The following is a 23,443-nucleotide window of genomic DNA, read 5'->3' as shown; positions in this document are numbered from 1 at the left end:
GGACACACTACACCACGAAAGCAGAACCCCAGCAATTTACATTGTACATAGTTTTGAGCAAGAGAAGACCATTAGTCCATCCTTCCAAACCATTCATCAATTTCCTTACCATTCTCAGCCATACATCACAACATTTTATTTACTTTCAAACACTGCAACCTAGGTTCTAATGACCTATTGATCAAAACCTGGTTCGGATCTTTGACCACAGCACCCAATTTACTAATATCATCTGACTTTTTGCATAAGGCTACGCTCATTTAACGTATTTCCTGATTTTTCATATATATCCGTCCATGATTTTACTTCCCAATTTATTTTTGAGTTTTAGATTTCCAGGGTTTTGTGCTCTTTCCGAAGAACGCAGGCTCACTGAAGAGTAGTTTGCTCCTGTGTAAAGTCCTTACTGCAGATTTCTATGGAAATTCCTAGATACTGTAGATAGAATTCTGGTTAGGAGTAATTAAGCGATCAATTCAAGAGGCATGGATGACAGTTTATGTATGAAATCAAAACCAGGACTTTTTACTCACTACTAACCAGTGCTGGCTTAGGAGGTATATACTATGGGCTCAATAAAATAAAAATAAATGGTAATGAAAGTTAAAAGTAGTGCTGATTGAAGACCATTGCGCTATCATTGTAGAATAACGCCACCTCAAGACTCGCAGGAGAATATAATGGGGTTTTGCCCTTGGAAAGTAAAATTATATGGTATGTACTGACAAATACCTTAGAATTTAAACTGGTGTAAAATAGAGAATGTGACATTTTACCTCATTTCCATAGTCATTGTCAAAGATTTTAATAAAAAAAATGTCTACTTGAACTTGTTTTAATTACTGCACATTATAGTATCTGAATGGCTCAGCCATCCAGCTGAGCCATTTCAATGTAATAAAAGCAATAGAGCTCTTCACACAGCCCATTGCAGGAGCTACAATATACGAAAAAAGTAAATCACAATTTACACCAGAAAGCATATTGAGCCTGAATATCAAATCACTGCATTGCTTCTAGTTTGAGCACATATGTGGAAATTATAAATCGTTAATAGGGGCTTGCCTTAGGATCATAAATAGGCACTTAACATTAATTAGTATTTTAAATAAATGCTTCCTTTAACGTGATTTATGAAGACAAGAAACGTGCTGAAAACAGACTTGGAAGGTGAACTTCTGGCTATTTCGCGCCTAGGAACTGTAATCAATCTATTAGTCTGACGGATTGTAATTGCCTAATTTAATTTCAGAAGAATATGAACTCAGTCACCAATGGACAGCAATGTACAAAACAAATTGAAGTGGTGCAATGCTACAGAATAAACAAAGCTGAAATGTGGCTGTTCAGCTCTTTATCGAGTCCTATTAGGGCATCTAAATTACTAATAACCACCATTTTGTGTCAGTTGAATGGAATAGTATCACAGAATTACCATGTGCAATACACAGTGTAAGTATGTGGACAAATCAGTGAACTGAAGTGTAGTATTCTTTTAACTGAAGGGTTCAATGCCCTTCAATAAATTGAAACATTACAAACAACTGAACTCGAGATACACCAGATACTGCCGCATATGTCTAGCTGTTCCAAATGAGGGTTTTGAACTACTGGCAGACATTACAAGTAATGCAAAATCCATGGGTAAATTTCATGCTATTTGCTTATTTTCTCATAAGATTTACATTATACGCTGGCTGTAGCTTTCCATGCATCATGCTAGCAAGTGTTTTTCTACGACATAGATCTTACACCTTTTGGGCATGAATTTCAATCCAGCAGCAACTAAAAATGTCCCCTCTCTGGGTTCTAAGGGTCCTATGTGAATTGAGGTTGGACAGTCTTGTATCTCATGTGATGGGATATACATTAACACTTTCATCTCCAGATTGCCTCTGGCCTTCCTGTTAAAAATAATTATCATTGACATCAGAAGATTATTAGAGGCAGTTGTGAGCTGCATAATCCAGGTTAATTTTACTGCAATTATCATGAGTTGTAATATTGTGTATTAAAACAAGAAACAAAAGAAGTTGCATTTATATAGTGCCTTATCACATCTCTCAGGACATCCCAAAGTGCTGCACATACAACAAATAACTTTGAAACGTAGTCACCGTTGTTGCATAGGAGGTACGCCAAGAATTCTGATATCATGTGTTTGGTCAGATTCCCATGCCTAATATTGGAATTAGAGGCTAAGAGGCTTAGGATTTCTGGCCCCGTCCACAGATGGAGCTAGAAATTTGCTGGAGTGCACACTCTAGGTTCTGGAGGTGGGGTTTAAACCAGAGAATCAGCTTGCGCTGAGCTCATGCACCTCCTAGTAGGCTGGGTGACTGAATCAGTAATTTTCTCATCCTCTCCAGAAGGCTCTGACTCATGCTAGGGCATGGTTCCACAGACACCCGCAGCCTTCTTGCGATTTACCTCAGAAGGCATTCTTCAGCCACAGGCCTGTCAGGTGATTTGTTCATCACAGCAGAACCCAATTGCACATTTTAAGGAGAAAATAGAGAAAGGAGTAAATAAATGTCAGAAGGGGGAAAACAAATTTCTTCTCGTTCTTAAGATGTAACAGGTAACTAGATATGTTCACCAACCTCCATAAATGAGATCCCAAAACTCCACACATCTGAATGTATTCCGTACTGTTCACCCGCTATCCTTTCAGGCTGTAAAAGGAATATAATAACTCTTTAAGGATTGCATTTCTGAACCATAATCAAAAACCTAACTAATTGGATTTCATCTATCTATCTATCGATATATATAAATCGGTCGATCTGTCTGTCCTTCTGTCTGTCTGTCATCACGTGTGCGTCTGTCTGGTGTGCGCTCGAAAGTTATAGAGCGTACCTACGCGTGCGTTACGTCGAAAGAAAGCTTACCTTTCCAAAACGGTCTTAAGCGTATTTACGTTTCGGCCGGGCAAAAATCGCACCCGCGGTATCCGAAAAACCTTCAACATTCCGCTCATTAGCATCTCATTATCCGCTCATTAGCGACAGAGTGACCTTGAGGTCTTATCGTTCTGAACCGAGGTGAGTAGCCGCCATCTTGCTTCCATTCTTTTTCCTGCTTTCTGCGTCTTTCTTTTCAAATATACATTTCCAGCAAAATAAAATTGAATTTATTAAATTGTTTAAAAAAAAACTTCATTCATTTGTAAATATTTTCTCTAACCTGAAGATTCTTTTTCCTACCTTTCCCCGTTTTTGTTAGGCCTGAAAGCCTGGGTGTTTCTTGCCCAGCCAGGCCCGACCTAGGTAATTCTCCCACGGCTTCTGCTAAGCTCCTCACCCCGCCCCCCCCCCGTGTCACGTTACCCGGGGCAACGGCGTCAGCCACGAGGGTCAGGGTGCGCGCGCAGCAGGAGCAGCTGAGACGCGGCGTCTCTCACAGACGCAATCGGCGGACTTCAAGCCGGCTCGGCCGGGGCTCGGAGAGCGGGGCTCTCGGGAGTGCGGGGCTCTCGGGAGTGCGGGGCGGGGCGGGGTGGGGTGGGGCTCGGAGAGCGGGGCTCTCGGGACTGCAGGGCAGGCGGGGCTCGGAGAGCGGGGCTCTCGGGAGTGGAGTGCGGGGCGGGGCGGCGCGGCCGGTGCTCGGGAGGACGGGGGCTTGGAACGGGGGGAAGGGTTACCCCGGCAACCGGGCGTGGCCGTCTCTCAGCCTCAAGCCGGCTCACGCCTGTTCTCGGGGCTTGGCTCCATTTGCGGCCGCGGGCCACTCGCCCTCTCTCTCTCCTTCCCTCTGTCTCTCTCCCCCCCCCTCACCCCCCTCCTCTCCCCCTCCTCGCCCTCCCACACCTGCCCTCCCCTCCCCCCCTCCCCGCCCTCTCTCTTCCCCCCAGTCGCTCTCTCTCTTCCCCCCAGTCGCTCTCTCTCTTCCCCCCAGTCGCTCTCTCTCTTCCCCCCAGTCGCTCTCTCTTCCCCCCAGTCGCTCGCTCTCTTCCCCCCAGTCGCTCGCTCTCTTCCCCCCCAGTCGCTCGCTCTCTTCCCCCCAGTTGCTCGCTCTCTTCCCCCAGTCGCTCGCTCTCTTCCCCCCAGTCGCTCGCTCTCTTCCCCCCAGTCGCTCGCTCTCTTCCCCCCAGTCGCTCGCTCTCTTCCCCCCAGTCGCTCGCTCTCTCTCTTCCAACAACAACATGCCCTCGAAAAAGCCTCGGCACCGCCGGGCACTCCAGCTAGTATATATATAAAAGGATACTTCTGTCTGTCATTCCGTCTGTCTGTCTGTCTTGAATTAACTCGAAAGTTATAGAGCGTACCTACACGTGCGTTACGTCGAAAGAAAGCTGACGATTCCAGAACCGTCCTAAGCGTATTTACTTTTCGGCCGGACAAAAATTGTTCGCGCGTTATGCAAAAAACCTTCAAAATTAAACTCATTATCTGCTAAGTAGCATTGATTGACTGACGTCAAGGTCGACCAATCCTGTGCCGGCACGATTGACCAATCCTACAGTTCAGTCGCCTGATGGTTGGCCAATCGCTGCGTCTGTGGGCGAGACTAATCGTTTTCATCTCAGGGATCTGGCAGCCATTGCCTCAAGCTAAAAACCCCATTTACTTCCAGTTCAAACTCTGCTAATCCAGCTTCGAAAGAGTTAGTATCTCTTTTAAAAATTACATAACATTTACCAAAAACGTTTTATAAGTACTTTCACTTTCATCTTTGAAGCTATTAAAAGGTAGAAATGTTGCCCGGCAGCAGATTCACACACGGACAGACAGACCGGCCCCAAAGCCTGGGACTCGATTTAAACCGCCCGGCCCAAAACAGCCCTGGCAAAGCCGGGCTCCCCCAGCTAGTTTTATATATTTGCACTTCAGTTTACTAATAATCTGAGTTAGAAAGGTTGTATACCTCCTCCCATTTAGAAAAAAAAGCACTTTACAGGCCTCCTCATGAGGAATCCACCCACAGTTAGTTTCCTCGTGAGACAGGGCAAGCAGGCACAGCCTCCACCAATGCTGTTCTTAAGCTGGACTCTAGCAAGTACAGGAAAGAATCTCTCCGATTGTACCCTCATCCTCATGAGGAACTGGCAAGCAAGGATTGAATCATAACCACAAATCTGCTCCCCATTATACAGCAGAGGCAGTGAAGGCAAGGGTTTTAATAAGGAATCTACATAACATTCAGTTAATATTTCCACTTAAAACTCTTCATACATTCCTTCGATGATTATCAATATGGTGTTCTAAATGTGATATAAATTTCACTCACAGGCCAAGATATAAAAAATAGGGGATTAATAGGCTCCAATTTTTACTTTCCAATATTGCTGTCGTCATACTACATCACTGGAAGAGGACTGATAAAGGTACAAATAGGTACTTTGTGATAAAATCAGTGGTTCATTACTGAGTTAAGGCTGGTCTGCTGCATCTGACTTATTTGTTCTTTGTAAAGGAAAAATAGGAGGCACAGCCACAGAAGGCTCTCAGATTTCTAGGGAATGGGTCAAATTCAACCATTAGTTTCAAGCCAACTGATGGCAAATAATACATGTTATTGTTTGCAAGAAAATTATTAAAAGTATCAAAGAGAATAGGCAGTGGTAAAAAAAATCAAATTAAATCTGGTGTTTTACCAGAAGAATGAGAAAACATGCAACCAGTTTTAATTATAGGTTCTCCCACTACAGAGTACCTTCAAAACCTAATTTACATTAACCTTCAGGTTATATGATTAAATAAAGCAGTTTTTCCCATTCAATTACACAGCGATAATTGGCTATAATCAACAGTAATGAAGGGCAAAAGGGTAACCCAATAAGTGCAAAACTACATTTTAAGTTCTTTAGGAGTATTAAAAGCAAAACACTCAGCAATCAATTGTTAAATGGAAGAGTGAGGGGTTTTAACACCTTCAATTTTCTTGTGCAAAACCTTTGCCTGAAGAGAGGTTGCATTTCCACTGGTATTCAGCGCTGTTTACAAATGATTTCCGAATCCAAATCTAATCTGCATTTGGCTGATTCTTTTCTCCCTCTATCCCTTAATGTTTATCCAGATCAGATTAGTTCACAGCTCAGTTGTTAACCTAAAACAAAAGTGGCTAGAGCTAAGTGTGGTGCTAGTGATCACATTGGGGCAGTAATTCCTCCCCAAACGCGTGAGTACGGAAGGGGTACTCACGCGTCTGGCCGGAGGAAATGCCGGTTTTCAGCATGCACAGCGCATGCGCTGAAAACCGGCATTTCCTCTCCTCTAACCCAAGAGGTGAAGAGGCTAGCGTGTGCGCTGTAGAGGGCAGCGCGTGCGTCTTGGATTTCCTCTGTTTTGGGGGATTTGCGCGTGTGTAAAGGCCTCCAGTCTTTACGCTTGTGAAAAGCACACGTAAGTATTTATTTTTACAGGTAAGTGGTGTTTTAGTGCAATTTAGAATTTTTTTTTCCACAGGTTTATTATTTTAAAGAATCTACAATAAGGTAAGTTTAGTTTTAGACCCTTTTTATCAAAAATTTATTTTTTCAAAAAAAAAAAATTGTTTAAATTATTTTTTTTACTTATTTATACTTAATTTAATGATTGGGATGTTTTTTTAAATTTTATTTAAAGTTTAAGTAGTGTTTTGGGGTGCAGTACTTCTCATGAGTTTGACAGTTCTTACTCTCAAACTTATGAATGAAGTTTACCCTCCCCTGATTGGCTGAACAGTGCTCACCTGATCCCAGCCGGCACATCGCACTAACTACGCCGCTGGGTCAGGTTAGCACAGCGCGCCGACATCAGAACCTGGCCACTGAAAGGAAATCCACTGCGGGCCAGGTTTCAGATGTCGGCGCGCAGGGTGAGCGCACATCGGGGGCTTGCACGCGCGGCAAGCCCCCGACACCAAGTTCTGGGCCAATATCATTAGGTTTGGAGTAGTTATGGAAAAGGTCAAGGAAAAATCAAATGTGAAAATACTCAACTGGGGAGGGCTAATTTCAGTGAGCTGAAAAGGGATCTGGCCCAGTTGGATTAGAATCAAAAATTGGCAGGTAAAACAGCAAATGTGCAATAGGAGGCCTTCAAAGAGAAGATGGTTTGGGTACAGACTAGATGCATCCCCACGAGGGGGAAAGGAAGGGCATCCAAAGCTAGAGCTGCCTGGATGACTAAAGATATAGGGGGAGAAATTGGGTATAGCCCCGCTCGGGGCGCTAGAATTGGCGAAGCGCAAATTTTATCGCCAGGCGCAACTTATTGCCACCTCCAGCGATATTGGGTTGCTGCGCCCCTGAATGTGATTGCGGCGTTAAATCAGGCGCTGCACGGGACTCCTAAGCCGCTAACCTGGCGGCGCTACTCAGTATCTGGGCGGACGGGCGCAGCGCAGGTGCTGTCAATAATCGATGACCACGAGACATGCTGGCGCCGGCCAGCTCTTAAAGGGGTGGGTCCTCTAGGTTCAGCAGCCACACTCATCGCCCTGTAGGCCTCAAATTCAGCGCTGTGCAATCTGAGGCGTTGCAAACTTTGACCAGATGGAGAGGGTGAGGCAGAGAGCGGAGCACTTTTCCCAAAGGGCATTGGATGCTTTGGTTGACGCAGTGGAGCGCCGGCGAGCAGTGCTGTACCCTGACAATGGCAAGAGGCCTCCTCAGAACGAGTACCGCAGAGCTTGGAGGAAAGTTTGTCAAAGAGTCAACTCCAGCAGCGTGGCGCCCAGGACTCCTGTGCAATGCAGGAAGAAGTTCAACGATCTCACTCGGGTCGTTAGGGTGAGTGGCTTGTTGGCAATCTTCTTCATCCCTTCATCTGCACCTGACTTTATGGCCAGAGGGTGCGCGATGCCCCAATGGCCATCTGTTAGCCAGCACCCATGGCCCTTTCTAGGAATGCACACGCACATTCAACTCAGGGCATCATGTAAGGGCTGATCCACCATGGGGGGGCATGAGATGACAACTCAGGGCAGCATGTTTCAGAACTTCCCATCCTTTCTCCTGCAGGGCAAGCTGGCCAGGAACCGGAGGGAACAGATTCGTACCGGAGGAGGCCCTCCTCAGCTGCAGGAACTGACGGACCTGGAGGAAAGAGTCCACCAGATTGTTGGAGGCCGGATGATTATCCTGTCACCACTGGAGCTGCCGACCCCATTGTGCACAGCGATGGTAAGGTCATCACCTTTTTGAACTCTCTCCTTCCACTTGTTCCCCCCACCAGCATGCTTTTTCAGTCTAGACCCATGTCAGAGCATTGCAGCACTCTTGCATCCCTTGCTGCCACCCTGGCCTTTCGCTAAATCCACTCTTCAACCTCCCTGCTTTCAGATGCTGCATCACCAGCTCGGGAGCTGGGCCATCTAGCTGCCAGGGACACTGACTCTGGAGGCGACGAGCAGGAGGAAGCCGGACCATCCGTCCCACCCTCAGGCGAGCCAGCCCATCTGCAGACTGGGATAGTGCTTCTCTGGAAGGGAGCGGGGGGGATGGATTTGAGGAGGAACCAGTTGCAGGAACCAGCGGCCTCCAGCAGCGCAAGGGGGGTAGGGAAGTTCGGGAACCATCTCCCCGGAGGGCGCGTCAGGCCACGATGACTGCTGCACAGAGCGCAGAAGAGGTGCGTTCCCTCGCAGAAACATAGAAGATAGGAGCAGGAGTAGGCCATTCGGCCCTTCAAGCCTGCTCCGCCATTCAACGAGATCATGGCTGATCATCCAAACCCTAGCACCCGGTCCCTACACCGACAGCCATCCCACCCAAGCCCTATCCCCGTAACCCCAAGGCCGGATTTGAACCCGGGTCCCTGGCGCTGTGAGGCAACAGTGCTAACCACTATGCCACCGTGCTGCCCACACTGAGCTGATGGCTGCAGTTGCAAGGATGCCTGAAGCCATCGAGACACTGGCAAGGAGTGTGCAAGACTTCGGGGCAGCACAGGAAAGGAGTGCCCAGGGCTTCGGGGCAGCCCTGGAAAGGAGTGCCCAGGGCTTCAACTAACTAATCAACTTTATTGTCATTGTTAGTGCACAAGTGCAGTACAATGAAATGTAGGCTTGCGGCTCCCGAGAGTGTACATTTAGATTAAGACATTTAAACATTCAACATTCATTTGGCTTGTAATACATTAACATAACATAATAAAGTTATTTCTGCGAGGGAATGCACCTCTTCTGCGCTCTGTGCAGCAGTCATCGTGGCCTGACGCGCCCTCCGGGGAGATGGTTCCCGAACTTCCCTACCCTCCTTGCGCTGCTGGAGGCCGCTGGTTCCTGCAACTGGTTCCTCCTCAACAAAGGGCGGCCCTGGAAAAGACTGCCCAGGGCGTGGGGACATCACTGGAAAGGACTGTGCAGGGCGTCGCGACATCACTGGAAAGGACTGTCCAGGGCTTCACCGATGCACTGGCACCTGCCACGCAAGTGCTGAGTGCTGCCACGCAGTCTCTCGCTGGCCTCATGCAGAGGCAGATTGAGGCCACAGAAGCACTGACTGCTGCCACCCTCCATGGATCAGGCAGGATTACCCGGGGCCCTTGCAGCACCACAGCAGGCCAGCAATCTGTGGACCAGCCGATGGGTCCGCATGCTGCGGTGCTGCCCCGTCAGAGTGCCAGTGTGTCGGCCGACCACGGAGCAGGTGTCTGCTCTCAGGATGTCAGCATTCCTGATGCCAACGCTGGCACATCTCCACTGCAGCTGCCATCACCTGCAGGACAGACTGCTTCCACCCATGCCCAATTGGAGCAGTCAGCATCCGGCCCTTCCAAGCCCAGAGTCCATCCAGGCCGTCCCTCAGGGGCATCAGCGCTTTCGGACAGTCAGCAGGCGTCCCCCAGCCTTCATACAGCCACTGGGGTCCCATTACGGAGGAGCTGCAGGGAGGGAAGGGGCCGTTCTTGCAAGAGACGTAGATCACCATTAAAAGGGGAAAGAGTAGAAGGGGCTGCAGAAACGTCCTATTTCTAGAAATCAAGGCCGTGGATGCTGGTCTGAATGTTAGTCATGTTTTGGATAGTCTCCCGGATATGCGAGACACGTATTCTGAATGTTAGTCATGTTTTGGATAGTCTCCCGGGTGTGCGAGACACGGATGTGTTAGTTTGTTAGTTAAGCTTTCAGTTGCCATTGCTTTGTCATGCTGGAAGGAAGCACAGTTTTCAAAATAAACAAAGAATTTTAATGTCATTGGCCATGTCTGCTATTTACAATCATTGTGGCCTTCATAGGCTTTGGGTTATCCGAATGGTTCCATTCGTGGTCTTCGAATGGCACCAAGCAGTCCGTGAGAGGGGCCTAGAACCGACTCCTTATCAGCCTCAGATGGACGGCCCTTCCACTTTCTCAGACCCTCCCGTCTTGGTCCTCCTCTGCTGGTCCTTCAATGTCTGCTGGCATTGGCTGGGTGCGCAGGGTGGCGAGGTTATGGAGCATGCAGCAGACAACGACGAAGTGGGAGACTCTCTCTGGTGAGTACTGCAAGGCTCCTCCTGAATGGTCCAAACAGCGGAGCCGCTGCTTGAGCACGCCGATTGTGTGCTCCACAATGTTCCTCGTCGCTTGATGGCTGACGTTGTAGTGCTCTTCTGCAGGGGTCATCAGCCATGGGCACAGTGGATAGCCCTTGTCACCGAGAAGCCAGCCTTCTGGGTGAGCCTGGGCCTCGAAAAGGTCAGCGACTGAAGTCTGGCGCAGGATGAAAGCGTCGTGGCTGCTGCCTGGGAACTGTGCATTGACCGCCAGGATCAGCTGCCGGTGGTCCCAGACCAGCTGCACATTCAAGGAGTGGAACCCCTCAGGATTCAGTACAGGCGCCCGCAAAGCCACGTGCGTGCAATCAATGGCGCCCTGCACCATGGGGAAGTCCGCTATTGCTGCGAAGCCCTCTGCGCGCTTCCGCTGTTCTCCGGTGTCACATTGAAGGATATGTACTGACGCCGCCTTTTAAACAGGGCATCTGTAACCTGCTGGATGCAGCTATGCACCGCAAACTGGGATATGTTGGCAATGTCCCCAGTTGCTGACTGGAAGGAGCCGGTCGCATAAAAATTCAATGCCACTGTTATCTTCACAGCCACCGACAGAGAGGTCCTGCACCTTATCTGCGGCTGCAGATCTTCCTGAAGCAGGTGGCACAGCTCAGTCACCACCTCCTTTCGGAATTGCAGCCTAACACACTGCTCCTCCGACATGTTGAGGTAAGAGAACTGCTGCCTGAATACCCTGGCAGCGTAAGGTCTGGTGTGGCGACGTCTGTTGGCCCTCCTCCGTCTGGTCATTCCTGGCCCTCTCTCCCTCCGTCCCTGTGCCCTTTCCAGATGGTCGAGTAGCAGGACGTTCCCCTCCAAAGCAGCCCCCATAATAATAGGTCAGCAGAAATTAAGTAGGGTGTAAACGCTCACCAGCAGCAGGGTGATGGTATGAAGGCTGAAGGTCCTCTGGCAGCGCTGGGTCACTAGTGAAATGGCTGAGTTCAACTTTGCAGCTCTGTGTAAATCTCAAATAAGTTGTGCTCCCAAAATGGCTGCCGCTTTTATACCAGTGCAGTCCCCTTTAAATAGTGCCCCCCTAAGCCCGAGAGCCACTGGGGAACGTTCCAGGAAGCTGTCCTTATTAGCGCCGGGCGGAACAGAGGGGGGCGCCACTGAATTTCCGGTCTGGGGCGCCAAAAAGGCGTTGCACACTGAAATGACATCATGATCTGCCTGCGCCCGCGAGCGGGCGCTAAGATTTAGTGCCGGCGCTAAAAGCCCACTCAATATGGCAAGAGGCACTGGGTTCAGTGCGCCCGCCCGAAAATTGGGTAACGCCCCAATTCTCGGCCTCTTTAGGCACTAATCGCTGGCGCTAGCAACCGAATTTCTCCCCCATAGAGATTAAAATGAAACATAAAAAGGCTTACGATAAATGTCAAGTTCATAATACAGTAGAGAACCAAGCTGAATACAGAAAGTACAGAGGAGCACTGAAAAGGGAAAAAGAGGGGCAAAGAGAGTGTTTGAGAATAGATTAGCGGGTAACATAAAAGAGAATCCAAAAGTCTTTTACAAACATATAAATAGTAAAAGGGTAGTCAAAGGAAGGGTGGGGTCAATTACAGACCAAAAAGATTGCCTTGTGGAGGCCTAGGGCCTGGCCGAGGTACTAAATGAGAACCTTGCTTCTGTCTTCACTAAAGAGGATGCTGCCAATGTCACAGTAAAGAAGTAGGTAGTAGAAAAATTGGCTAGGATACAAATAGCCAATTAAAAGGTTGGGAACGCTCAAAGTAGAAAAGTCTCCCGGTCTGGACGGGATGCACCCTAGGGTGCTGAGGGAATTAAGGGTAGAAAGTGCAGAGGCGCTGGCCACAATCTTCCAATCATGGATTGCGAGTGGTGCCAGAGGATTGCAAATGTTACACCCCTGTTCAAAAAGGGGAGAGGGATAAACCCGGTAAGTACAGGCCAGTCAGCTTGATGGCAGTGGTGGTGAGGAAACTTTGAGGGGCAATAATCCAGGACAAAATTCATTGGCACTTGGAAAAATATGAGTTAATAAATGAAAGCCAGCACAGATTTGTTAAAAGCAAATTGTGTTTGACTAACTTGATTGAGTTCTTTGATGAAGTAACGGAGAGGATTGATTAAGGGTAGTGCAGTTGATGTTGTGTATATGGACTTTCAAAAGGTGTTTGATAAAGTACCACATAATAAACATGTTAGCAAAATTGAAGTCCATGGGATAATAGGGGAAATTAGCTAAGAGACAGAAAGCAGAGAGTACTGGTGAATAGTTGTTTTTCAGACTGGAGGGAAGTATACAGTGGTGTCCCCCAGGGGTCGGTATTAGGACCACAGCTCTTTTTGATAACCTGGACTTGGTTATACAGGGCATAATTTCAAAGTTTGCAGATGGTACAAAACTCACAAATGTAGTAAACAATAAGTAGAATAGTAACAGACTTCAGGAGGTCATAGACAGACTGGTGAAATGGGCAGACACATGGCTGATGCAAGAAATGAAAAAGAGAAATTTAATTGTATCAAACAACTACAAACACAGACTGCAGCAGTTCAATAAGAAGGCCCACCACCATCTGCTCAGGGCAACTAAGGACAGGCAATAAATGTTGGCTTTTCCACAGACGCCCATATCCCGACAATGAAAAAAAGAATGACTGCTGCTTTTATAATCCAGGGTCATGGATTAGCTGTACCTACCTCGTTGTTTTTATCCTGTCCTTTGTAGGTTATACAGAGGTCCACACTAGCGCCATTATTTATTAAAAATCAACCTCAGCTAACAGGGTCTTGACTTTGACCACAGTACCATTCTCTAATTTGACGGTGAACATGTGATCCACTTCCTGGCCTTTCACCAACTCCCTCCTGAGCTGCCCTAAGAGTAACACAAAATCAGCCCAGCCGTCCCCTGCAGTTTTTCCCCCTCTCACTGTGGGAAACATCTTACCTCCATTTGGAGCCCCTCGCCAGAAGTACAGCTGAGATCAGGAATTTGGCATGTGGGGAATCACAAGGACACAATTCATATCCACTCCAATGCACTGTTAGTACACACCCTCAAGAATATTTATTTTCTAACTAACTGCAGCCCCAGTTTACGCTGCAAGTAATTTTGTACCAGCAAAGACTTTGGGAGAAAATACATTCAAAAAGCTACTGTATTTATGCCTGACGTGAATGCTTTGGTATTAGTCAAAAATCACCAAGGTTATACACAGGCATCCATTTTCCAGACTTTCCAACCCACGTGCAACTATTATAATGTGATTAGTCTACAAGACTAATAATACATGACTTTGTATATATAGGATATCTCAGATTTTAAAAAACAGTAAATATTTTGTGTGAAATTATTGAAAAATAGTACAGGTAGAATGTCCCGAATCCGGCAACCTTGGGACCGAGACCGAGCCGGTTTTCCCAGACTTCGGTACGTGTTTCTGATGTCCGAAGTCCGGAAATGCCCGAGCCCAGGTTGCGATATTTCCGGACTTCAGACATCAGAAACACGTGGCGAGTCCAGAAATGCCTGGGCCCAGGTTGCGCTTTTGGTAAGCCTCCCTCAGGGTGTCCAGATGCCGGAACATTTTACGGATTCCGGACCCCTGCCACCAATCGTCCCAGAGTCCGGAACATTCCAGAACTCCGGATTTGGGACGCTCAACCTGTAATATAAAATAAGCATCAGTTAGATTTGCTTGATATAACACTACTTGAGATAGGACTCAAAGAAAACCACAGCAATTTGATTAATGGGCAAGGACAGTTTTAAGCTGGATTTTCATGAGCTGTTCTTCACTCAAAGCAAAAAATAAATTCCATCCAATTAAGACAGTGCTGCAAAAGCCCATCATATAAAAAGGGACTTATGTGTTTGAAGTAAGCTTTACTGACTTGTCCAGCTGTGCTTTTTTCTGGACTTTTTTCTTCAATAAACTATATTAAGATTAGATTGTTAGAAAGACAATATTTTAAGTACTTGCACAAACGGACAGTGACAGACAACATCACTCTTAATAAACACATTTCTAGGTTTAATACTTAGGCCTTAAGTCTAATTAAACATCCTGAAAGATTTGGCACCATCTAACTATTAAATATAGATTTGGGGTCAGTTAACCTATTGGTGCAGTGCACTAACATGATTCTCTATGTAGTGGTGGGGTACAACTTTGTGCCCAAGGCTACCCAGACAGTGAGCTTTCCTCCCACACCAGATTTTTGACAAGACTGTCAGCTGAATGCCCCAGACACAATTTGTTTCATCACAAGGAGGAAAGAAAATGTGCTTTTTCTTGTCAATTTTCTCTCCATCTCTATTGAAGGCACTGACTCACGCTTAGGTGTAGTTCCAATGGCACTGGTCATCCTCAAGTACCTTGCCCAAATAGCCATTACGTACATCAGCACCCTTAGCTACTTAACTGTGGGGAGACATCACAGTTGAGTCCGAACCTGTCCTCGTCCAACTTCCACACAAGCAGTGGTCACTGGATAGTGATCAGGAGTGGGAATTATAACTGATTTTCCTCTCTGTACATCAGGGTCAATTGTTGCACCCCTCACCACCTCAGAGAACTCAACACAGACTGAAACCTGGATCAGGAGCCTTCCTGTAAATATGACTGAGCTAGTTACTGGATAAACCCGCTGAGCCATGGGGAGGAGCTAGAGATTTTTTTAAAATGAAAGAGTTAAATCATATGCTTCTGATGCTCGTCCGAGCAGTCCGTCTGCAGTTGCAGACAATGAACAGCACACTGCATGGTCAGCCATCTTGGATGCAGAATTATATTAAGATAAGGGAAGAGACTAAAAAGTAGATAATAATGGGGGCGGGGCGGGGAAGATACATTTTTAAAAAGTCAGGGTGAAATAAACGGGTTGTCAAATTGCTATGTATTCCATTGCAAAAATGATTGTTCCTTTAAGATTTGCCTCTCCTTTCTTCTAAAGATGTTCTGCAGCTTCATAAACACAAAAAGGTATATTATTCTTCATCTAAATTTATGGAGTTACTTTATTCAGAGACTTTTAACAAACAGAGTAATAGATTATTTTAACACATTTATTTAGAGGTTTATCATTCCAAAAAAGGGGAACAATAAGGACATATACAGGAAACTTTGTGTTATCTGGAGGCTAAGTGTCCGGCAAGCTTGAGCCACCGGCAAAAATCAGGAGCCATTTTGTTAGGTTTTTTTTCTTCTCGTAGCTTTTTTTTCTTCTCGTAGCTTTTTTTTCTTCTCGTAGCTTTTTTTTCAACAGTCAGGCTCTGGAAAGTCTCTCTGAAGCTGTTGCTAAGCTACAGAGACACTTCCAAGGTACGGGCTGACTGTTTAGAAGCTGTTGCTAAGCAACAGTGTTTGTTGTCAGATACGGAGATGAAAAGCTCCGTATGCTTCAACATTAACGCTGGTGTGTCCGGCAATTTTGAGGGAACGGCAACAGCTCGGTCCCGTCGGTGCCGGATAGCACAAAGTTTCCCATATTTATATACTAGCTGGGGGAGCCCGGCTTTGCCAGGGCTGTTTTGGGGCGGGCGGTTTAAATCGAGTGCCAGGCTTTGGGGCCTCTCTGTGAATCTGCTGCTGGGCAACATTTTAAATCGAGTCCCAGGCTTTTGGGCCCTGTCTGTGTCCCTCTCTCAATCTGCTGGCGGGCAACATTTCTACCCTTTAATACCTTGAAAGATGAAAGTGAAAGTACTTATAAAACATTTTTGGTAAATCTTATGTTATTTTTAAAAGAGATACTAACTTTTTCAAAGCTGGATGATCAAAGTAGTTTGAGCTGGAAGCTGAAGTAATGGCAGTGAAACAATGGCTGCCAGATCCCTGAGATGAAAACGATTAGTCCCACCCACACACACCAACTGGCCAACCATCAGGGGACCGTACTGTAGGATTGGTCAATCGTGACGGCACAGGATTGGTGGAACTTTGACGTCAGTCAATCAATGCGAAGTAGCAGATAATGAGTTTAATTTTGAAGGTTTTTTGCATAAGGCGCGAACAATTTTCGTGCGACCGAAAAGTAAATACGCTTACGACCGTCCCGGAAGCGTAAGCTTTCTTCGGAGGTAACGCGCGTGTAGGTACGCTCTATAACTTTCGAGCGCATAGCCGGACAGACGCACACCCAAGGACAGAAGGACAGACAGACAGATCGACTCGTTTATATATATATAGATAGATAGGTAGATAGATAGATATAAACGAGTCGATCTGTCTGTCTGTCCTTCTGTCCTCGGGTGTGCATCTGTCCGGCTATGCGCTCGAAAGTTATAGAGCCTACCTACGCGCGCGTTACCTCCGAAGAAAGCTTACGGTTCCGGGACGGTCGTAAGCGTATTTACTTTTCGGTCGGACGAAAATTGTTCGCGCCTTATGCAAAAAACCTTCAAAATTAAACTCATTATCTGCTACTTAGCATTGATTGACTGACGTCAAGGTTCGACCAATCCTGTGCCGTCACGATTGACCAATCGTACTCGTACAGTACGGTCCCCTGATGGTTGGCCAATCGGTGTGTGTGGGCGGGACTAATCGTTTTCATCTCAGGGATGTGGCAGCCATTGTTTCACTGCCATTACTTCAGCTTCCAGCTCAAACTACTTTGATCATCCAGCTTTGAAAAAGTTAGTATCTCTTTTAAGAATAACATAAGATTTACCAAAAACGTTTTAGAAGTACTTTCACTTTCATCTTTCAAGGTATTAAAAAGGTAGAAATGTTGCCCGGCAGCAGATTCACAAAGGGACAGAGACAGGGCCCCAAAGCCTGGGACTCGATTTAAACCGCCCGGCCCAAAACAGCCCTGGCAAAGTCGGGCTCCCCCCAGCTAGTCTATATATATAATAAAGGAATCGATCTGTCTGTCCTTCTGTCCTCACGTGTGCGTCTGTCCGGCTATGCGCTCGAAAGTTATAGAGCGTACCTACGCGCACGTTACCTCCGAAGAAAGCTTACGCTTCCGGGACGCTCGTAAGCGTATTTATTTTTCTGTCGGACGAAATTTGTTCGCGCCTTATGCAAAAAACCTTCAAAATTAAACTCATTATCTGCTAGCATTGATTGACTGACGTCAAGGTTCGACCAATCCTGTGCCGTCACGATTGACCAATCCTACAGTACGGTCCCCTGATGGTTGGCCAATCGGGGTGTGTGTGTGTGGGCGGGACTAATCGTTTTCATCTCAGGGATCTGGCAGCCATTGTTTCACTGCCATTACTTCAGCTTCCAGCTCAAACTACTCTATCCAGCTTTGAAAAAGTTAGTATCTCTTTTAAAAATAACGTAAGATTTACCAAAAACATTTTATAAGTACTTTCACTTTCATCTTTCAAGGTATTAAAAGGTAGAAATGTTGCCCGGCAGCAGATTCACAGAGGGACAGACAGACAGGACCTGAAAGCCTGGTACTCGATTTAAAATGTTGCCCGGCAGCAGATTCACAGAGGGACACAGAGAGACCCCAAAGCCTGGCACTCGATTTAAACCGCCCGGCCCAAAACAGCCCTGGCAAAGCTGGGCTCCCCCCAGCTAGTAATATATATTAGTAAACTGTCTTTGGCATTGCCCACGGTCAGTTGATGAATGATTTTTTTTAAACAAACAAGACGGCAACAAAGTTGTGAAAGAGACTTCAGAAACTTGATCCAGAGCCACTCCCTTGCCAGACCCTGCAACTACAACATGACAGTTGATAAAGCAAAATTAAGTGGGAAATGTTGGCACAGCAACTTACATTGGCAAATGTTGAAAGAAAAGAAAGACCAAAAATGGTGACAACAGGAAGTAGGGTTTATGGACATAAAGTGTGCACGCTACACAAAACTTTTAGTAATATAATTGATAGCGCCAAAGAGAGAGAAACAGTAATAGCAGTATCCTATGGTGTTGCATATATGGGAATAAGGCACATTTCCAAATGGAACATGGTATTCTCTATACGTCATACACATGGATAACATAGGATAAAACATTTGAGTGCTCATTCTGTAGGGTGGGGACAGAACAGACATCTGGTAACAGCTAAAACCATCCCTGCCACAGTTCAAGCAAGGACTGTGGCTGAGGATGTATAATTTCTTGCAAATTAGTTACGATTTATTAAATATTAATCTCACATTTTTATTACTTTCCTAGATCACTAGTTAGCAGATTTGACATGTTATGAAATGCACGTGAAACGGACAAATTTACAGCTAAAAATAGATTCCAACAACTGCTCCATCTTCATTGCCCCACTCTCTTGGCAATGAAGGTGGCAGAAGTACAGCAGAATCCAGATAAATACACACCTGGATTCATCCTGATTCACAGAATCTGGACGCCCACACAACATTTCTCTTCAAATTAGTTATGTATTTATTAGGATCTGACTGCATGTCTTTCTAGTACATATATATGACAATTACATTTTGCTTGTTAAAAGTAGCATAGAGTTAGAAGAATAAATTGAAACAATGTATTTTGTGATTGCCTCAAGAAATACAATATTGTTCAATTTATACTTTGGCAATATTGAGAAAGGCACTATTCAGTAATACTTGTGACATCAATAGAAGATTTACTCACTGCCATGTACGCATTTGTTCCCACATACGTTTTGGCTATCGAATTCACCAACTACAAGAGTAAAGAGAAATGGCGTTGAGATTTAGGCAAAAATGATCAATAAAACATTGAAGAATACCTGCATCTTATGTCTAAAACAGTGATATGATATATACATTGCATTTTAGGTTTTTTGACAAGTGATTATTGGTATTTTATCTTCTTCAACTGAGAGGGTGGAGGTCTGAGATGTAGACAACTTCATCAACATGTTTGCTTTCAGTAAACATCCCAGGGCACTTCATAATGAAAATATGGACGCTGTGCCATCATTGAAGAGTTGTGGGATATAACTGAGCGATCAGAGTGGTAGGTTTTGAAAAGGCTTTTAAAATGGAGAGAGAAGCATTTAGATTGAGAGCTCCAGAGGCGAAGACAGCTGATAGTGCAGTAGAGGGAGTGGGGGATGTACAGAAGGTTGGAAGACCTAATAACAAGCACTGGGACATAAGACTGGAGGAGGTTGCAGGGGCGGGGCTGGGTGAGGTGATATGATAAATTCCTTCATGGCCTTGTATTATAAATTCAGTGGCCCAGACTTTGCTGGAGCTGAGCATCTTGCGTGGCCCGTTAGTAAGACATTTTCCCTCACCCTTTTGTTTGTAAACCCTTTGTTATGTAAGTTTCGGGAAGAGTGAGCTGATAACAGGACGGTAAGGACATGGGGCATCTGGGACCTTAGTGAATGACAATGGAACCAGCAGTCTTATCTCCTTAACCAATGAGATTTAAGGATTGAGAAAGAAATAGAACGATGGAGAAGGAGGGGTGAATTAGAGTCAAATCAGGTACTGAAAGAGAAATAGAGAGGGAAGGAAAGATTGGATTAAGAGAGAGAGAGAGAGAACAAAGAGACAGAAAGCAAAAGTAAGAAAAATTAAGAATTTAAAATATTTTAAATCTCTAAGAGGAATTTACTACATGCAGGAATGAGACTCCACTGTTTAAATTGTTCCCTTTCTGGGCCAGAGAGGGCGATTGGCATTGCATTAACAATTATCACATCGTTAAAGGGTATTTACACTGTTAAGTATGAGCCCCAACCTTCTGTGGCAAGTTTAATTCAAGTTTAATGTGTAAATCCAGCAAGTTCTTAAAAATAATGGAGAGGTTGAGGGCGAGCTGCCGTTTTCACAAGGCTAATGGTGGAGTGGCGCAAATCATCCAGCAAGTTGTGGTGATTCAAAATGAATGGGCGCTCTCTCCTCGACACAAGTTAATGGACAATTTAATTCTGAGCCAATGTGTTGGAAGTAAGGAAGGAGAGGGGCGAACAGGGCTTAGTGTGTGATAGGAATCAGGCAGCTGAATTTTGGATCAGTTGGAGTTTATGTAGGGTGGTGCTCGGGAGGCTGGCAAGGAGGGTGATGCAGTAAACAAGCATGGAGGTGAGGAAAGTGTGGATAAGTGTTTCAGTGGCCGTAGGGATGAAACAAGGTTCAAGGTGGTGTGGTAAACCACTGTTTGTATTCCACTGTGTACATGCCTGGACATGCCTCGGCTGACTCCTCCCACAAGTCCTAGTATAAAGGTGACTGCTCCCCAGCCCCTTTGTATTCGGGACCGGTCGACCACTTGAGGCAGACCTTCATTCTTTTGTTAATAAAAGCCTTTAGTTACTCTCTTAACTCTCAGTCTTTTATGAGTAATTGATAGCGCATCAATTTTATTAACAAAATTTTTATAATGGAGAAGATCCTCACACCAGCATGCCTGGACTTAGATCATCGGGAGGCGGACTCATCCACCAAGTTTACTCACTGGCTTAAGTGTTTCGAAAAATTCCTGACCGCCTCCGCAGCAATCAAATCGGACGAGGACAAACTGGATGTCCTGACCTCCAAAGTGAACCACCGAGTGTACTCGGTCATCCAAGACGCGACCTCGTACGCGGACGCTATCAAGCTCCTCAAGGACCAGTACACGCGCCCAGTGAACGAAGTGTATGCCAGGCACCTTCTGGGGAGTCGTAAACAACAACCTGGGGAATCGACCGTGGAATACCTTCAGGCACTGTCTGTGCTTGGCCGGGCCTGTGGTTGTAAGGATGTAAAGGCCGCCGTGTACACAGAGGAACTTATCCGGGACGCTTTTGTAGCGGGCCACAGATCCAATTACACCCGACAGCGACTGTTGGAGCAGAGTGACCTCGACCTCAACAAGGCCTCTGAACTCGCACTATCACTGGATGCAGCCTACCGGGGCATGGGTGCCTACTCCTCTGCACCGTGGACGCCGCGGGGAATGACAGCCTGGGACACGGTAGGACCGCCTCATAGCGCCGTGCCACCCCAGCCACGGCCCAACTACCGCAGCAGTGTCCCAAGGCCAGACAGCAGTGCCCCAAGGCCAGGCAAAACACCCCAGAGCGCGCTGCCCGGCGAAAAACACGATCTGCTCAGGCTACGGGAAGAAGGGACACTACGCTAACGTCTGCAGGGCCAAAGCCACCCCGAACCCCAGCAGCGCCGCGTGTGGGCCATGCGGGCCGCCATCTTGGGCCTCCCCGGCCATGTGCGAACCACCGGTACAGCAGCCATTTTGGACGCCTCCAGCCACATGGGGATCATGGACGCCGCCATCTTGGACGACAGCCGGAACGCAGCAGGCCCCCAACACCGCCTCATCTGATACCTGCAGCGACACACCGACCCCTACGCTGGCATCCGTTACACTGGACCAAGCGAGACCGCACCAGCTGGCCAGCTCCACAATGGACATTAAGGTAAATGGCCACGATACAATCTGCCTTTTTGACTCTGGGAGCACGGAGAGCTTCATCCACCCCGACACGGTGCGGCGTTGCTCTCTCCCAGTCCTGCCTGTGCACCAGCGGATTTCTATGGCCTCCGAGTCCCAGTCGGCGGACATCGGCGGCTACTGCGTAGTGACACTCGTAGTAGACGGGACCGTGTACGATCATTTTAAACTTCTGGTCCTGCCCGACCTCTGCGCTGCCGTCCTGCTGGGGTTAGATTTTCAGTGCCACCTTAAAAGTGTTACGATGGCGTACGGTGGACCCCTACCCCCACTCACAGTCCGCAGCCAGCAGCTCCCAAATTGCCCGCCGCGCACCAGGTGCAACCTCTCCACACTCAGAGTCACCCCCCCCCCACTGTTTGCTAACCTCACCCCCGATTGTAAGCCCATCGCCACAAAGAGCAGGCGATACAGTGCCGGGGACAGGGTTTTCATTAAAACCGAAGTGGAGCGGCTCCTGAAGGAAGGGATTATTGAGGGCAGCACCAGCCCCTGGCGAGCCCAGGTTGTGGTCGTTAAGACCGGCGAGAAGCAGCGCCTGGTCATCGACTACAGCCAGACAATAAATCGCTACACCCTGCTGGACGCCTACCCACTCCCCCGCATAGCTGATATGGTCAACCAGATCGCGCAGTACCGCGTCTTCTCGACCATTGACCTGAAATCAGCATACCACCAGCTCCCTATCCGCCCTGAGGACCGCCAGTATACTGCCTTTGAGGCAAACAGCCGCCTCTATCACTTCCTTAGGGTTCCCTTTGGCGTCACCAACTGGGTCTCCGTCTTCCAAAGGGAGATGGACCGGATGGTAGATCAAAATGCGTTGCAGGCCACTTTCCCATATCTGGACAATGTGACCATCTGCGGCCGTGACTTGCAGGACCATGACGCAAACCTCGAAAAATTCCTCCGCACCGCCCAACTCCTGAACCTGACATATAACAAGGAGAAGTGCATATTCCGCACAAACCGCCTCGCCATCCTTGGCTGTGTTGTGGAACACGGAGTCATCGGCCCCGACCGGATGCGTCCCCTTATGGAACTCCCACTGCCCCACTGCCTCAAGGCCCTGAAGAGGTGCCTAGGGTTTTTCTCCTATTATGCCCAGTGGGTCCCCTACTATGCGGACAAGGCCCATCCGCTGATCAAGTCCACCTCTTTTCCCTTGACGGCAGAGGCCCGCTTAGCCTTCCACCGTATCAAGGAAGACATTGCCAAAGCCACCATGCACGCAGTGGACGAATCCATCCCCTTCCAGGTGGAAAGCGACGCGTCCGACTTTGCCCTGGCCGCTACCCTCAATCAGGCGGGGAGACCCGTGGCCTTCTTTTCACGAACCCTCCAAGGCCCAGAGACCAGACACTCTGCTGTTGAGAAGGAGGCCCAGGCGATTGTGGAGGCTGTGCGTCATTGGAGGCACTACCTGGCCGGAAAACGATTTACCCTGCTCACTGACCAACGTTCAGTTGCTTTCATGTTTAACAACAAGCAGAGGGGCAAAATCAAAAATGACAAGATCTTGAGGTGGAGAATCGAACTTTCCACCTACAATTACGAGATCTTGTATCGGCCCGGGAAGCTCAATGAACCCCCGGATGCGCTATCGCGTGGCACCTGCGCCAG

The 23,443-nt window shown here is 47.2% G+C and overlaps 1 protein-coding gene across 21 annotated transcripts in view; it reads right to left on the bottom strand.

Moving 5' to 3' along the window:
* map2k5 (mitogen-activated protein kinase kinase 5) overlaps nucleotides 1-23,443 on the bottom strand; it is a 284,907-nt gene that overhangs the window by 91,856 nt on the left and 169,608 nt on the right. For 17 of the 21 annotated variants that reach the window (XR_015073772.1, XM_085968445.1, XM_085968462.1 and 14 more), the window contains 2 exons: nucleotides 19,022-19,072; nucleotides 2,604-2,675 (listed from right to left, as the gene is read on the bottom strand). Coding sequence is in view for 20 of the 21 variants with exons in the window: in XM_085968445.1 (XP_085824571.1) it covers nucleotides 2,604-2,675; nucleotides 19,022-19,072 (123 nt within the window). In the remaining variant the exon portion in view is untranslated. The remainder of the gene's footprint in view (nucleotides 1-2,603; nucleotides 2,676-19,021; nucleotides 19,073-23,443) is intronic. The other 4 variants (XM_085968465.1, XM_085968452.1, XM_085968457.1 and 1 more) reach the window with 1 other exon arrangement.

Source organism: Somniosus microcephalus, chromosome 27 (assembly GCF_052327205.1).
Source record: "Somniosus microcephalus isolate GS21.2 chromosome 27, FLI_Smic_1.0, whole genome shotgun sequence".
Lineage (NCBI taxonomy): Eukaryota > Metazoa > Chordata > Chondrichthyes > Squaliformes > Somniosidae > Somniosus > Somniosus microcephalus.
This window is presented reverse-complemented; position numbering and strand designations above follow the sequence as displayed.